Genomic DNA, 15883 nt, shown 5'->3' with positions numbered 1-15883 from the left:
ACTGTCACCACCGATAAATCTACAATAATCGAGAATTTCAACAAACATTTTGCTACGGCTGGCCATGCTTTCCACCTGGCTACCACTACCCCGGTCACCAGCTCTGCACCCTCCGCTGCAACTTGCCCATGCCCCCCCCGCTTCTCCTTTACACAAATTCAGACAGCTGATGTTCTGAAAGAGCTGAAAAATCTGGACCCCTACAAATCAGCTGGGCTAGACAATCTGAACCCTTTCTTTCTAAAATTAGCCGCCGAAATTGTCGCAACCCCTATTACTAGCCTGTTCAACCTCTATTTCGTAACGTCTGAGATCCCCAGAGATTGGAAAGCTGCCGCGGTCATCCCCCTCTTCAAAGGGGGTGACACTCTAGATCCAAACTGTTACAGACCTATATCCATCCTGCTCTGCCTTTCGAACGTTTTTGAAAGCCAAGTTAACAAACAGATTACCAACCATTTCGAATCCCACCGTACCTTCTCCGCTATGCAATCTGGTTTCTGAGCTGGTCATGGGTGCACCTCAGCCACGCTCAAGGTCCTAAACGATATTATAACCGTGATCGATAAAAGACAGTACTGCGCAGCCGTCTTCATCGACCTGGCCAAGGCTTTCGACTCTGTCAACCACCGCATTCTTATTGGCAGACTAAATAGCCTTGGTTTCTCAAATGACTGCCTCGCCTGGGTCACCAACTACTTCTCAGATAGAGTTCAATGTGTCAAATCGGAGGGCCTGTTGTCTGGACCTCTGGCAGTCTCTATGGGGGTGCCACAGGGTTCAATTCTCAGGCCGACTCTATTCTCTGTGTATATCAATGATGTTGCTCTTGCTGCTGGTGAAGCTCGGATCCACCTCTATGCGGACGACACCATTTTGTATACATCTGGCCCTTCATTGAACACTGTGTTAAAAAACCTCCAAACGAGCTTCAATGCCATACAACACTCCTTCCGTAGCCTCCAACTGCTCTTAAACACTAGTAAAACTAAATGCATGCTCTTCAACCGAATGCTGCTTGCATCCGCCCACCCGACTAGAATCACTACTCTCGACGGGTCTGACCTAGAGTATGTGGACAACTACAAATACCTAGGTGTCTGGTTAGACTGTAAACTCTCCTTCCAGACTCACATTAAGCATCTCCAATCAAAAGTTAGATCTAGAATCGGCTTCCTATTTCGCAACAAAGCCTCCTTCACTCATGCTGCCAAACATGCCCTCGTAAAACTGACTATCCTACCGATCCTTGACTTCGGCGATGTCATTTACAAAATAGCCTCCAACACTCTACTCAGCAAATTGGATGTAGTCTATCACAGTGCCATCCGTTTTGTCCCCAAAGCCCCATATACTACCCACCATTGTGACCTGTACGCTCTTGTTGGCTGGCCCTCACTACATATTCATCGCCAAACCCACTGGCTCCAGGTCATCTATAAATCACTGCTAGGCAAATCCCTGTCTTATCTTAGCTCACTGGTCACCATAGCAACACCCACCCGTAGTCTGCGCTCCATCAGGTATATCTCACTGGTCATCCCCAAAGCCAACACCTCCTTTGGCCGCCATTCCTTCCAGTTCTCTGCTGCCAATGACTGGAACGAACTGCAAAAATCTCTGAAGCTGGAGACTCTTATCTCCCTCACTAACTTTAGGCATCAGTTGTCAGAGCAGTTTACCGATCACTGCACATGTACACAGCCCATCTGTAATTAGCCCATCCAACTACCTCATCCCCATATTGTTATTTATTTTGCTAATTTGCACCCCAGTATCTCTATTTGCACATCATATTTTGCACATCTATCATTCCAGTGTTAATACGAAATTGTAACTTTTTTGCACTATGGCCTATTTATTGCCTTACCTCCATAATTTACTACATTCGCACACACTGTATATATATTTTCTGTTGTATTTTTGACTTTGTTTTGTTTACCCCATATGTAACTCTGTGTTGTTGTTTTTAATCACACTGCTTTGCTTTATCTTGGCCAGGTCGCAGTTGTAAATGAGAACTTGTTCTCAACTGGCTTACCTGGTTAAATAAAGGTACAAAATAAAAAAATAAAAAATAATAATAAAACGGAGGAAAAAAGCGGCAATAGTACGGTTTGTCCATTTTGAGACGCAGTAGCCACTAAACCGTAGCCACTTCCACAATTTAGTCATAATTACTCTAGTATAACTCAAGAAATCTGTCATTAATTTGGATGTTTTTGCCGAGGAGATCTTAGTCACACAATTTTACATCCAACTAAGATGTTGGGTGCAGTATTTCTCAATGAAAAATTGTGCATGAAAACGACTCTCATTCTTCATCTTCTGTGGATTTTATATGGTGGTTGGCAACCAACTTTAAGGTGCATTACCGCCACCAACTGGACTGGAGTGTTGACCAGAGACAGTGAAGGTCTAAATCCTACCCAATAATCTTGTCTCCCTAAGGAAACTAAATACATAATGAAATACTACATCCCCTGAAGATTTCCCCAGCACTTAATCCTTTCTCTTCAACCCCATTGCTCCTGAAATCTAATAACAATCGCTCCCTTTCTCTCACATATTTCTGGCACTGAAATAGAACATGTTCCACTGTCTCCATCACATTTTAGTCATTTAGCAGACGCTCTTATCCAGAGCGACTTACAGGAGCAATTAGGGTTAAGTGCCTTGCTTAAGGGCACAGACAGATTTTTCACCTAGTCGGCTCAGGGATTAGAACCAGCGACCTTTCGGTTACTGGCACAACAATCTTACCCACTAAGCTACCTGCCGCCCCCACCTCCTGACAATGATCACATTATATCTCAACATTAGGATGTTTAAGAGCCTGCTTGGCAATAATATCCACTTCCTCATTCCCCTCTACTCCCACATGAGCTGGTACCCAGAGGAACATAACAAATATCCCCATCTGTTTCACCATATACAAGCACAGCAAAACCTCATACAATACATCCTGTCTGCTCTGAGACACACATTCATTTAAGCTCATCAGTGCTGCACAGGAGTCAGAGCAGATGACTACCCTGTCTGGCCTCACCTCCTCCACCCACTCTGCAGCCAATAGTATGGCCAACAACTCCATTGTGTAAACAGATAAATGATCCGTTGCTCTTTTCGTCAATGCCCCCTTAAACTCAGGAACACTAAAAGCTGCTCCTGTCCCCCCTGTTTTAGGGTCCTTAGATCTATCTGTGAATATATTCAAGAAAGCATAGTATTGTGTTCTTAAAAGTTCACTTACAACTGAATCTACTCCTTCCTCAACATCTCTTACCCTCTCAAGCAACCCTAGATATATCACTGGTTGAGGGAGAAACCAAGGTGGGATAGCAGGAAGAACCACAGAGGGGCTAAACTCCCTCCCAAACAACCCCATCTCTCTCGCCATGCAATTACCTATCCACCCAAAGCTTGTATTCAGATTTTGTTCATGTTCCCAGCACTCTAGGAGTACCTTTTTTGTAGGATGTGTAACCTTATGTCCTTGTAGATTTCCCCAATATGTCATGGCTAGCTGTTGTCTTCTTAGCTTTAACAGCATCTCTCCCAACTCTACCTGCATCGCTGCCACCGGGGAGGTCCTGAGTGCTCCACAACATATTCTTAGGGCTTGGGCCCTTGTGGAATTTCTTTCCTTCTTAATGCATTTGAGCCAATCAGTTGTGTTGTGACAAGGTAGGGTTGGTATACAGAAGATAGCCCTATTTGGTAAAAGACCAAGTCCATATTTTGGCAAGAACAGCTCAAATAAGCAAAGAGAAATGACAGTCCATCATTACTTTAAGACATGAAGGTCAGTCAATCCGGAATATTTCAAGAACTTTGAAAGTTTCTTCAAGTGCAGTCACAAAAAACATCAAGCGCTATGATGAAACTGGCTCTCATGAGGACTGCCACAGGAAAGGAAGACCCAGAGTTACCTCTGCTGCTGAGGATAAGTTCATTAGAGTTACCAGCCTCAGAAATTGCAGCCCAAATAAATGCTTCACAGAGTTCAAGTAACAGACACATCTCAACATCAACTGTTCAGAGGAGACTGTGTGAATCAAGCCTTCATGGTCGAATTGCTACAAATAAACCACTACTAAAGGACACCAATAATAAGAAGAGACTTGCTTGGGCCAAGAAACACGAGCAATGGACATTAGACTGGTGGAAATATGTCCTTTGGTCTGATGAGTCCAAATTTGAGATTTTTGGTTCCAACCGCCGTGTCTTTGTGAGACACAGAGTAGGTGAACAGATGATCTCCGCATGTGTGGTTCCCACCGTGAAGCATGGAGGAGGAGGTGTGATGGTGTGGGGGTGCTTTGCTGGTGACACTGTCGGTGATTTATTTAGAATTCAAGGCACACTTAACCAGCGTGGCTACCACAGCATTCTGCAGTGATACACCATCACATCTGGTTTGCACTTAGTGGGACAATCATTTGTTTTTCAACAGGACAATGACCCAACACACCTCCAGGCTGTGTAAGGGCTATTTGACCAAGAAGGAGAGTGATGGAGTGCTGCATCAGATGACCTGGCCTCCACAATCACCCAACCTCAACCCAATTGAGATGGTTTGGGATGAGTTGGACCTCAGAGTGAAGGAAAGGCAGCCAACAAGTGCTCAGCATATGTGGGAACTCCTTCAAGACTGTTGGAAAAGCATTCCAGGTGAAGCTGGTTGAGAAAATGCCAAGAGTGTGCAAAGCTGTCATCAAGGCAAAGGGTGGCTACTTTGAAGAATCTAAAATATATTTTGATTTGTTTAACACTTTTTGGTTACTACATGATTTCATATGTGTTATTTCATCATTTTGATGTCTTCACTATTATTCTACAATGTAGAAAATAGTAAAAATAAAGAAAAACCCTTGAATGAGTAGGTGTGTCCAAACTATATTTTTATTTTTGGGGGCCTTTGGGGGCCTTTGCATGTTATTTTGGCATTAATACGTGTCACATATCATTGAGTTAATAAAGCCGCATACAAACATGGTCTCTTTTTGCTTTCTTGAATAAGGCAGCTCCAAAATGCAGGTGTTTCAGCCTAGCTCAGTGCTTTCTGTGGTGGTGGGGCAGCCAGCGGAAAACACGGAGCGTAGGTGTTGGTAATGTTCTCTAGTTGCGCCATGATTAGCTCAGTGTTCTGTCACCGCCAAGTCTAAGGGTAGAGCTCGAAAATTCAAGCCCCTTGAGTTACATTAAAAGTGCCCATCCAAGAAGGCTCAAGGTCATTGGCCACTGATAAAATGACGTCAAATCACATTATATCTACAGTAGCTTTGATTGGACAGTAGCTAGCAGTCATCATCATGAATCAAGTCGACAATCTACTGGCAAATCCTTTTTTATCCTTGTCATATGAAGAGAAATAATGAAGAGAAATTATAGATAAAACGTATCGGTGCTCATCGGCCATTGGACATAAACATTACACAACAAGTTGGAAATCGAAAATTCAACAATGAGTGGTTTGGAAGGAATCAGTGGCTAACTGCAAGCATTGCAAAGCAATCACTAGCCTGCTATTCAGTGGAGTGGCTGTGTGGTCCCAATTCCGGGATTAAGGGTCTCTTTTCCAAACTTAAAATGATAAACATTCAACATTGGCCATGCTGTCAATGAAGCATGATTTGTGCTGTGCTCAAAACAACTGTTAACTCGGAACTGCAAAAACTTGACTTCAGTGAGTTCAAGACAACTGAGATGTCGAGAAAAAATTAGCTCCGACTGGGAAAATATGTTTTGAACTGTCATCCAACTCGAAATTGTAAATCCAGAACTTGGGCCTCTTTCTAGAACTACGACCTGAAGATCAATGACATCATCATAATTCAACCTTGTTTTTTTCTGAGTTTCCAGTTGTCTTGAAAGCACCATAAATCCAGAGAATGTCAGACCTTGATGAAAAAATGTGACCACGAAGGACCGCCGCGCCACCTTCCTGTTCAAGTGAGCACAGCAGAACAATCTGAGTCCAAAAATGTATTGTATGCTGCTGCATAAATGATGTAATATGCCAGGGAGATATGTATACTGTAGCTAAGAAAGTAATACTAAGTGTATGTTGTGTAGTAAGCTGTTAGTATCCCATGTGCCTCACTCTAATAATTGTGTCTATTTTCCCCTCTTAATTTCACCTACTGTTCTGACTTGGTGGTGCACATGTAGCCTATAACCTGTTTTAGAGAAATGTAATCATTGAATATTGTAAGAGCTTTCATTGTCTGCTTATATGCCCCTTTTATTTATCCTATGGTTCTGACTTGCTGTACAGGGAAAACACTGTAAGAACGGCCCATGTTCTGAATTCTGTCGCTGTACACTTCAAAAGTGCTAAACAAATAGTTATATTGACTACGCCCGTCCTAGCTTGCTCATTAATGTCTTAATCGAAATTACGGATTGCCTCTTATCCGCTTGTCTCCCCTTATGCCATAGTTTGTACATCTCAATTGTCATTAGAAACCACATTTGTATAAGCAAGTCAGACGTATCAGCTATGTTTTTTTTTTAAGGCAGTAAATGAGGCTGAATGAACTGTTCCGCTGCCAGACAAGGCTCCGCTGATAGCCTGGTGTAGCAGTGGTAAGATGTTGGGACTGCTGTTGGGACAGCTTTATGTAGGCCCTAACAGTTTGTGGGCACCGTTTGTCACCGTTATAGTGCAATTAATGTATTGTTTAGTATTGTGTTGTGTAGTGGCTTTGCTGGCATGCATCTCACGTATTACATTTATTTGCCCCACCAAGATATACACTACCGTTCAAAAGCTTGGGGTCACTTAGAAATGTCCTTGTTTTCGAAAGAAAAGCAAATTTTTTGTCCATTAAAATAACATCAAATTGATCAGAAATACAGTGTAGACATTGTTAATGTTGTTAATGGCTATTGTAGCTGGAAACGGCTGATTTTTAATGGAATATCTACATAGGCGTACAGAGGCCCATTATCAGTAACCATCAGTCCTGTGTTCCAATGGCACGTTGTGTTTGCTAATCCATGTTTATCATTTTAAAAGGCTAATTGATCATTAGAAAACCCTTTTGCCATTATGTTAGTGTAGTGTCGAGTAAATGTTGCTAGCCATTGCTGTTAAACAAAGGAGTCCGCTTATACTGAACTTTGATCATAAGGTTTATTCATATCACAAGATTTCAGCATAAGTGTACAGGTGTCCAGATCACCCGGAGAGCAGTGGTTCCCAAATTGTAATGTCCGCTCTGCTCCTCTTCGTTTAAACCCAGTATATATAATCTTCCCAAGATATGGGTGGCTCCCTCTACTGTCCAATCCCCTGTCTACAACACACAGACTTCTCTGTCCTATGTGGCGTCACACTAAAACAATTCCCTTTGACACTAAATAAACATCCTCTCAGGTTCCACTTAAAAACATTAACAAAGTCATAATCTTAATACACTACATTAGCACAGCTGAAAACTGTTGTGCTGATTAAAGAAGCAATAAAACGGGCCTTCTTGAGACTAGTTGGGTATCTGGAGCATCAGCAATTGTGGGTTCGATTACAGGCTCAAAATGGCCAGAAACAAATAATTTTCTTCTGAAACTCGGCAGTCTATTCTTGTTCTGAGAAATGAAGGCTATTCCATGCGAGAAATTGCCAAGAAACTGAAGATCTCGTACAACGCTGTGTACTACTCCCTTCACAGAACAGCGCAAACTGGCTCTAACCAGAATAGAAAGAGGAGTGGGAGGCCCCAGTGCACAACTGAGCAAGAGGACAAATACATTATAGAGTGTCTAGTTTGAGAAACAGATGCCTCACAGGTCCTCAACTGGCAGCTTAATTAAATAGTACCCGCAAAACACCAGTCTCAACGTCAACAGTGAAGAGGCGACTCCGGGATGCTGATCTTCTAGGCAGTTGCAAAGAAAAAGCCATATCTCAGACTGGCCAATAAAAAGAAAAGAATAAGATGGGCAAAAGAACACACACACTAGACAGAGGAAGATTGGAAAAAAGTGTTATGGACAGACAAATCGAAGTTTGAGGTGTTCGGATCACAAAGAAGAACATTTGTGAGACGCAGACCAAATGAAAAGATGCTGGAGGAGTGCTTGATGCCATCTGTCAAGCATGGTGGAGGCAATGTGATGGTCTGGGGGTGCTTTGGTGGTGGTAAAGTGGGAGATTTGTACAGGGTAAAAGGGATCTTGAAGAAGGAAGGCTATCACTCCATTTTGCAACGCCATGCCATACCCTGTGGCGCTTGATTGGAGCCAATTTCCTCCTACAACAGGACAATGACCCAAAGCACAGCTCCAAACTATGCAATAACTATTTAGGGAAGAAACAGTCAGCTGGTATTCAGTCTATAATGGAGTGGCCAGCACAGTCACCGGATCTCAACCCTATTGAGCTGTTGTGGGACGTAATAAGTGCCCATCAAGCCAATCCAATTTGTGGGAGGTGCTTCAGGAAGCATGGGGTGAAATCTCTTCAGATTACCTCAACAAACTGACAACTAGAATGCCAAAGGTCTGCAAGGCTGTAATTGCTGCAAATGGAGGATTATTTGACAAAAGCAAAGTTTGAAAGACACAATTATTATTTCTAACCTTGTCAATGACTACATTTCATATGCATTTTGCTATATTTCATATTCTAACTAATTTCATGTATGTTTTCATGGAAAACATGGACATTTCTAAGTGACCCCAAACTTTTGAATGGTAGTGTACATGCTAAAATCGGCACTGCCAAGGGGTCATCTCTCATTGAATGACAACAAAGACTTTATTGAAGAATCCCCTACCAATGACCAAGCACCGACGAAGGGGCGCAGACTTTCGCTCAGAACTAGGTCTTGCCTCCAGAAAAAAAGTGTTTTCCCGAACACCAGAAAAAACCCTCAAAACGAACAAAAACGTCACAAAAAGTCATAATATATGAACGAAATCTACCGCACGTGTCCGTTTTGTTGCTAAACAACCAACCCGTCAGTCTCTGGCTTGGCAAATAGTACACACCCTGCCCCTTTAAATTAAACAAGTCATGGTCATGTGATTTAACCCGAAAGTCCCTTATGTTTACATCGCCACACTACAAGAGCCATCGACATTGTAATATTTTATTCAAAAGTATTGCTTGTGGCATTCAGTTAAACCAAAAATGGATAACTATAATAAACAATCGTTGAACTCAATGCCAGGTCCTGTTCCAGATTTCAGAGGGTAAGTTGATACGGATAGGCAAACTAAGGGTTGCGACATACTGTAGCTAGCTAGCTATTTAGCTAACTGGAAGACTGGGAATGAAATGTTATTTAGCTAGTTAGATAGCATAGCTTGCAATGCTAACCCAGCTTGTGAATTCAATGTATCCAATACTAGCTACTTGCAATAGTGTTAGCTACTGTACCTCAGCAGGGGCATAGTATTTGACCACCTACAAAATCATCACCAGACCAGAAATAAAGCTAGCTAGCTAGTTGCTCTCTGTCCAGGGTTAGCCATCTAGCTAGCACAAATGAATAGTGCCTGGGGTTATGCATATAAGGGTGCCTGACAATCAGACTGTGATACCTCTGGTGGTTCAGTCTGAGGTTAATGCCATACATTTGTTTGGAACATTTCCTATCACAAGCCAGAATGTTAAATACAATGATATTTTACCTTATTTCACCTGTTGTCTGTGCAGTTGGTCCTTTTGCAGGTAGGAATGTTAGACAATATATCCAGTATGCTCTTGTAGTGCATTCACATTTCTATCACCTGAAGCATGTGCAGAACCATGTAAACACGTGCACGAGCTCGGCAAGTATGCATGCTTTCCATGCATGTATTTTCATCTTGTTCACATGATTCAGTTCATAGAAATCTGAATGCACTATCAGCACTTTGAAAAGTTGATTTATTTATACTTTCCTGTGGATATATTGTCTTATGCATAAGGACTACTTAACAATTTCCACATTAGTTTTTACAAAAACACACTTACTTGAAGAACAGTGCAGATGCAACGTTTGTTAACAGAATGATGATTCATGTGGTTTGTGCCGTCATTCTGTTACCAAACTTTGCATCTGCACAGTTTTTCAAGGAAATTTGTTTTGTCAAATTTTCTGTGGAAATTGTTGAAGGCCCATTGAAGGCCCATATATATATAGTTCCACACTGAGTTTGGAATAATACTGTGAAATTATGATAATGCCCTTTTAAGAGCTGTTGAAAAAGACTGGCTGAAATTTCAGCCTGTTATGGTGGGATGGAGTGTTGGCCTTTCTGGTGACATCGCCAGGCAGTAAATGAGTTAATAGACCAATAAAAAATAGTTCCAAAACTCTCTGCCAATAAAAGCTGGTTTTGAGTTTTCCCCTCACACTCAAACCACTCCCAGACAGTCCTAGCAAAATTCTTACTTGAGAAGCTATTTTTTCTTTTTTTTTAACAATTTTAATTGAAAACAATCACAGTAAGGTACTTAATTGTTATCCAGAAATGTTTTGTAATTGAGATAAAAATGGCTGCATTGGACCTTTAAAAGTAGTCCTTGTGCATAGCAGTTGTATGGTTTGTTTAACTTTTGAATAATTGGTTTTTATTTTAAAGTGAAAAATCTGAGTCTCAGCATCACTCTGTTACCATGGAGTTTATTTACCCATATGAATAAATTATACTGGACACATTTTTCTTTGTTATTTATACATTTCTTCTTTGTTTCCCTTTTATAAGAAAGAAACAGTGTATGAATCTAGCAGGTAAAAAGTTACATTTGAATTAAAATGGTTTTTCTTTGTTTAATTCTCTTTCAGGAACGATGGATCATTGGTTTCAGTACTGAAGACGTTGCTGTTCTTCACAATCATGATGATAACCCTGCCAATAGGATTATATTTTACATCAAAATCATATCTCTTTGAAGGTAAAATGTATAGATAAGGGGTTAGCACACTAGTCTGGCTGACGCCTACAGTGCCTTCAGAAAGTATTCATACCCGTTGACTTATTCCACATTTTGTTGTTACAGCCTGAATTCAAAATGGATTAAATATATTTCTTTCTCACCCATCTACACACAATACCCCATAATGACAAAGTGAAAACATTTTTTTATAATTTTTTTGCAAATGTATTGAAAATGAAATACATAAATATCTCATTTGCATAAGTATTCACACCCCTGAGTCAATACTTTGTAGAAGCACCTTTGACAGCGATTACAGCTGTGAGTCTTTCTGGGTAAGTCTCTAAGAGCTTTCCACACCTGAATTGTGCAACATTTGCTATTTTATTATTTTATTTTTATTCTTTGAGCTCTGTCAAATTGGTTGTTGGTCATTGCTAGACAACCATTTTCAGGTCTTGCCATAGATTTTCAAGTAGATTTAAGTCAAAACTGTAACTCGACCACTCAGGAACATTCACTGTCTCCTTTGTAAGAAATTCCAGTGTAGATTTGGCCGTGTGTTTTAGGTTATTGTCCTGCTGAAATGTGAATTCATGTCCCAGTGTCTGGTGGAAAGCAGACTGAACCAGGTATTCCTCTAGGATTTTGCCTGTGCTTAGCTCTATTCCCCAGTCCTTAACGATTACAAGCATACCCATAACATGGGCGGCAGGTAGCTTAGTGGTTAAGAGCGTAGTGCCAGTAACCGAAAGGTTACAGTTTTCTCCTATCACAGCTATTAAACTCTATAACTGTTTTAAAGTTACCATTGGCCTCATGGTGAAATCCCTGAGCGGTTTCCTTCCTCTCTGGCAACTGAGTTAGGAAGGACACCTATCTTTTGTAGTGACTGGGTGTATTGATACACCATCCAAAGTGTAATTAATAACATCACCATGCTCAAAGGGATATTCAATGTCAGCTTTTTATTTTATTTTTACCCATCTACCAATAGGTGCCTTTCTTTGCGAGGCATTGGAAAACCTCCCTGATCTTTGTGGTTGAGTCTGTGTTGGAAATTCACTGCTCGACTGAGGGACCTTACAGATAATTGTATGTGTTGGGTATAGAGATGAGGTAGTCATTAAAACATCATGTTAAACACTATTATTGGACACAGAGTGCAACTTATGTGACTTGTTAAGCACATTTTTACTCCTGAACTTATGTAGGCTTGCCATAACAAAGGGGTTGAATACTTATTGACTCAATACATTTAAACTTTTCATTTTTAAAGCAATTTTAAAATTATGATAAATATAATTCCATTAAGACATTATGGGGTATTGTGTGTAGGCCAATGACAAAAACATCCCACAACAAAATGTGGAAAAAGTCAAGGGGTGTGAATACATTCTGAAGGCACTGTAACTCAGTCTTCCTGAGTCTGGAAAGGCTCAATGATATTGTAGTCAAAATGCGTTAATAATGAGGGGGGGGCTGTGCTTTTTTACTGATTGTTTATCCTCTGTGTCTTTCACATTCAAACACCCACATGGACAGCCACACACAGCCACCGAGCGCTGCCCCCTTCCAATACAACTGTTGGATTTTCAAATCCAATAGGTCTAATCCATAGGCCTATATATATTTTTTTAATGCCATGTACAAGAACATGTTTTTCTCTCGTTTCCTCAGCTTCTGGATATTCCAGCAATGACAGTTATTTTTATGCTGCCATCGTGGCAGTGATAGCTGTCCATGTGATCTTGGCCTTCTTTGTGTATGTTGCATGGAACGAGGGCTCAAGTCAGACGAGAGCGGGAAAGCAGGACTAGGAGGAGCAGGCTGTGTGTGGACCAGCAGAAGATGACCACATCAATACCACCACACAGAGAGAAGACGGTGAGGCTAAACTGCCACCTACAGCCGGTGATGTGGTGCAACAGTGGATGGTTGATGTTCAGGATTTATGCGCTTGGAGAGACATGAAGGTATGCAATGTGGTGGTCAGGGGTCAGAAAATAGAGCAATTGCTCAATGAGTTTGTACAGTTTTACCAGTTAAAAAAATAAGGGATAACTATGTCTAAAGACATGGGGCCCTATTAAATCTAACCTGGTAACTGGGTTCTGGGGATGAGTCAAAAACATGTTTTTATAAGGAAGGGAAGAGTGTTGTATTTTGGTGTGTATTGTCATATGCCATTAGGGTAATCAATCATCATTCAGTCATTGTTTTTAATTTAAATACTTGATAAACATATTTGTATCAACCTGATATGAACAGCTGTGGCTTTGCATCATAGGTTAGATTGTATCAAAATGAAAAATAATGGATAAAATAGATGCCTGATGATAATGCTTGATGTCGTTTACCACAAATCCACTTTAAAAGTCTTCATGTTCATATGATTTTTGCTTTAGAATGTTTTTTCTCACAGATTCCATCAAATGTGATTTGCACATTCTAGTTTGTTGAACTCCCAAGGCTCTTCTTGACTGTCACGTATGTTGTATTTTATGTTTGTTTTCACTTAATTTGATACATTTCATAAATGAAATACCCATGAAGTTGTTAGTTTTTTATTGATCATGCATGAAACGAAAACTTCATCCTGGGTCTCTTTCTGTAAGCTTGTCAAACTGTATTCAAACTGACACCACCAAATCACACAAAGGCACATGGTCCTCCTAAAATGAAGATGTGCCATCAGGGTTTGAAAATTGGGTGAAATAGTATGGTAGTCAGTGGGGAAACATAAAGAAAAATACAAAGCATTAATCTCTGTTTTGAGCTTCTAAAATGATGACAGATATACTCTCAGTTTACACAGCAAATAATTACCATAAAAAATAATGAAGGTCTTTACTTCATTTACAGGCAGCAAACCAACAGTTTAAAAACATGGAAAGTCGTGACAATCATGGAAACCTTGAGAACATGTCTGTGTTCTGACAGAGGAAAGCTGACTGGCCTAGTAATTTTGGAATGCTCTATTTAAATGTTCCCTGACGACTCATCCAGAATTTAATTTAACTGCTCTATCGATCGCTCCATACATCAGTCTGAACCTGCTATCCTAGAAGTCCTTTGTACTGACGTCAAAATGACGTGATTCATGTAGACCGGCTCCGGCCCAACCTTCGGTTTCTGGGACCAACCGGAACGGTTTGAATGTGTTCGCATTCGAGAAGTCGTCAGGGAGGAAGCAAATCCAGACTCATCGTGGAGAGGAAAAGTTAGTGGCGTGGCATTTGTCCGGAGAGATGTGGATGTGTAGCCAGGAAAACTTAAATGCCCTATGATTAAGAAATCTAACCATTCTCTCAAAGAAAAACTAGCATTAAACCTCACATTTTAGTCAGGCTGAATTTATATAAAACTTCATATCAATGTCATAAGAAGCACTTGGTAAACATACACGTACCTCAGCAGGACAGTGACAGCCATGTGTTTCAGGTCATGATTGAAGTGTTGCATAACTGTCCCAGTGGATTGAATGAAAGATGGAAATATTTTTCCTCTCGAAACAGACAACCAATTATGCCAGCACATACCTCATATAAATACAGCTCTTTTCCAGCCTGTTTTCTAACTTGAATTCATGTCTGTCTCAATCCCCAACGGTTCTGTCTAGTTGACAACTGAGGCGGATAGAGATCCAGTCTCAAGATACTTTGTTTACTTGTTTTAACATGATCTACATACTCATATTGTAAAGAAACTAAAGTCTCTTAAACGTAAGTTATATAAATTCAATACAATTTACATAAAAATACAGTACAGTTAATATATTTTTAAGAAAAGACAATTGATCACATACTGCATGTACTGTGTTAGTTTTGTAGGGAGGTCATGACTGGCTGTGTGTCTGTATGTGTGAATGTGGGTCTTGTGTGTGTTTTTCCCTTTATTCTCCCTTCTCTGACTCACCATGATGGCATATCTTCAAGCTGCAAGGTATGGAAGATAGATGGGAGTTTTATAACACCGTTTATTTCATTTACTTTTAATTGCTCCATGAATCCTGGTAAGCTAATGATGAAACAAAATGTACCATGATGACTCCAGTGGTGTGAGGTGTGCATTGTTAAGTGCATCATTTATTTGACTGCTACTGTAGGATACTATGACAACATCTAATACATGTCAAAGTGCAGGCATATAGTGATTTGTGTGTGTTTATACTTGATGTTTTATGGTATAACTCATAGCTGAGATTTGAAGTGTGTAATGAAAAATGCATCTGCTGAAAGGTGTCTGTGGTAAAAAATGCCTTAGTCTGCCGGTACGACTTCATACGGCATTTTTAGCCACATACACCTTTTCAGCTAATGTATTTTCAAGCATACAGGGATCAGCGCATACTTTATTCAGCAAGCCTCTAATCATTACACTATGAAGATGTACACTTGATTACTATTGGATGATTCTATGGTCAATTAGCAGAGGTGGGACAAAGTCATTGTTATGCAAGTCACAAGTAAGTCTCAAGTCTTTGCCCTCGAGTCCCGAGTCAAGTCGAGTCAAAGATGAGGCAAGTCCCAAGTCGAGTCAAAAGTCAAAGCCATCAAGTCTCAAGTCGAGTCCAAAGTCCTACATTTTAGTTTCGAGTCATTTCAAGTCCTCTTAGCAAGCCTTTGCAAGTCATTACAAGTCCTCGTAGCAAGTCTTCTCGAGTCATAAGGCGCAAGTCCAAGTCAAGTCACGAGTCATTGATGTTAAAGTCCAAGTCGAGTTGCAAGTCTTTGTACATTTTGTCGAGTCGAGTCTGAAGTCATCAAATTCATGACTCGAGTCTGACTCGAGTCCAAGTCACATGACTCGAGTCCACACCTCTGTCAATTAGTGGTGAACCGTTATAATTAAAGCCAGCGTATCAACACTGGCTTTAATTATAAAGGTTCACCACTTTGCAGCATTTTAGACCTCTATATTATCTAGTAATAACCAAAAATAATGATTTTTTCCAATTCATAAGCTTAGAATGTTCTGAATGTGACCTGACGTGGTGGTGACCAGTCA

General features: G+C 40.6%; 1 protein-coding gene across 1 annotated transcript; it reads left to right on the top strand.

Annotated features, from left to right (window-relative positions):
- Positions 1 to 9028: 9028 nt before the first annotated feature.
- Positions 9029 to 13428, top strand: LOC121580348 (vacuolar ATPase assembly integral membrane protein vma21-like). Its single transcript, XM_041895396.1, has 3 exons — positions 9029 to 9201; positions 10782 to 10891; positions 12554 to 13428. Exons 1-3 carry the CDS (start codon positions 9140 to 9142, stop codon positions 12691 to 12693), a joined length of 312 nt encoding a protein of 103 aa, XP_041751330.1. The 5' UTR covers positions 9029 to 9139; the 3' UTR covers positions 12694 to 13428.
- The last annotated feature ends 2455 nt before the right edge of the window (positions 13429 to 15883 follow it).

Source organism: Coregonus clupeaformis, chromosome 13, assembly GCF_020615455.1.
Source record: "Coregonus clupeaformis isolate EN_2021a chromosome 13, ASM2061545v1, whole genome shotgun sequence".
Classification (NCBI taxonomy): Eukaryota; Metazoa; Chordata; class Actinopteri; order Salmoniformes; family Salmonidae; genus Coregonus; species Coregonus clupeaformis.
The sequence above is the reverse complement of the archived record's forward strand: the minus strand, read 5'-3'. Positions and strand labels throughout refer to the sequence as shown.

What these genes read in the sequence shown, in the direction of transcription:
- LOC121580348 (XM_041895396.1), top strand. Translation starts at nt 9,140, where the DNA reads ATGGATAACTATAATAAACAATCGTTGAACTCAATGCCAGGTCCTGTT. An exon ending in CCTGTTCCAGATTTCAGAGG is followed by an intron (nt 9,202 to 10,781) that starts GTAAGTTGATAC and finishes ATTCTCTTTCAG; the next exon opens with GAACGATGGATCATTGGTTT. An exon ending in AAAATCATATCTCTTTGAAG is followed by an intron (nt 10,892 to 12,553) that starts GTAAAATGTATA and finishes TCGTTTCCTCAG; the next exon opens with CTTCTGGATATTCCAGCAAT.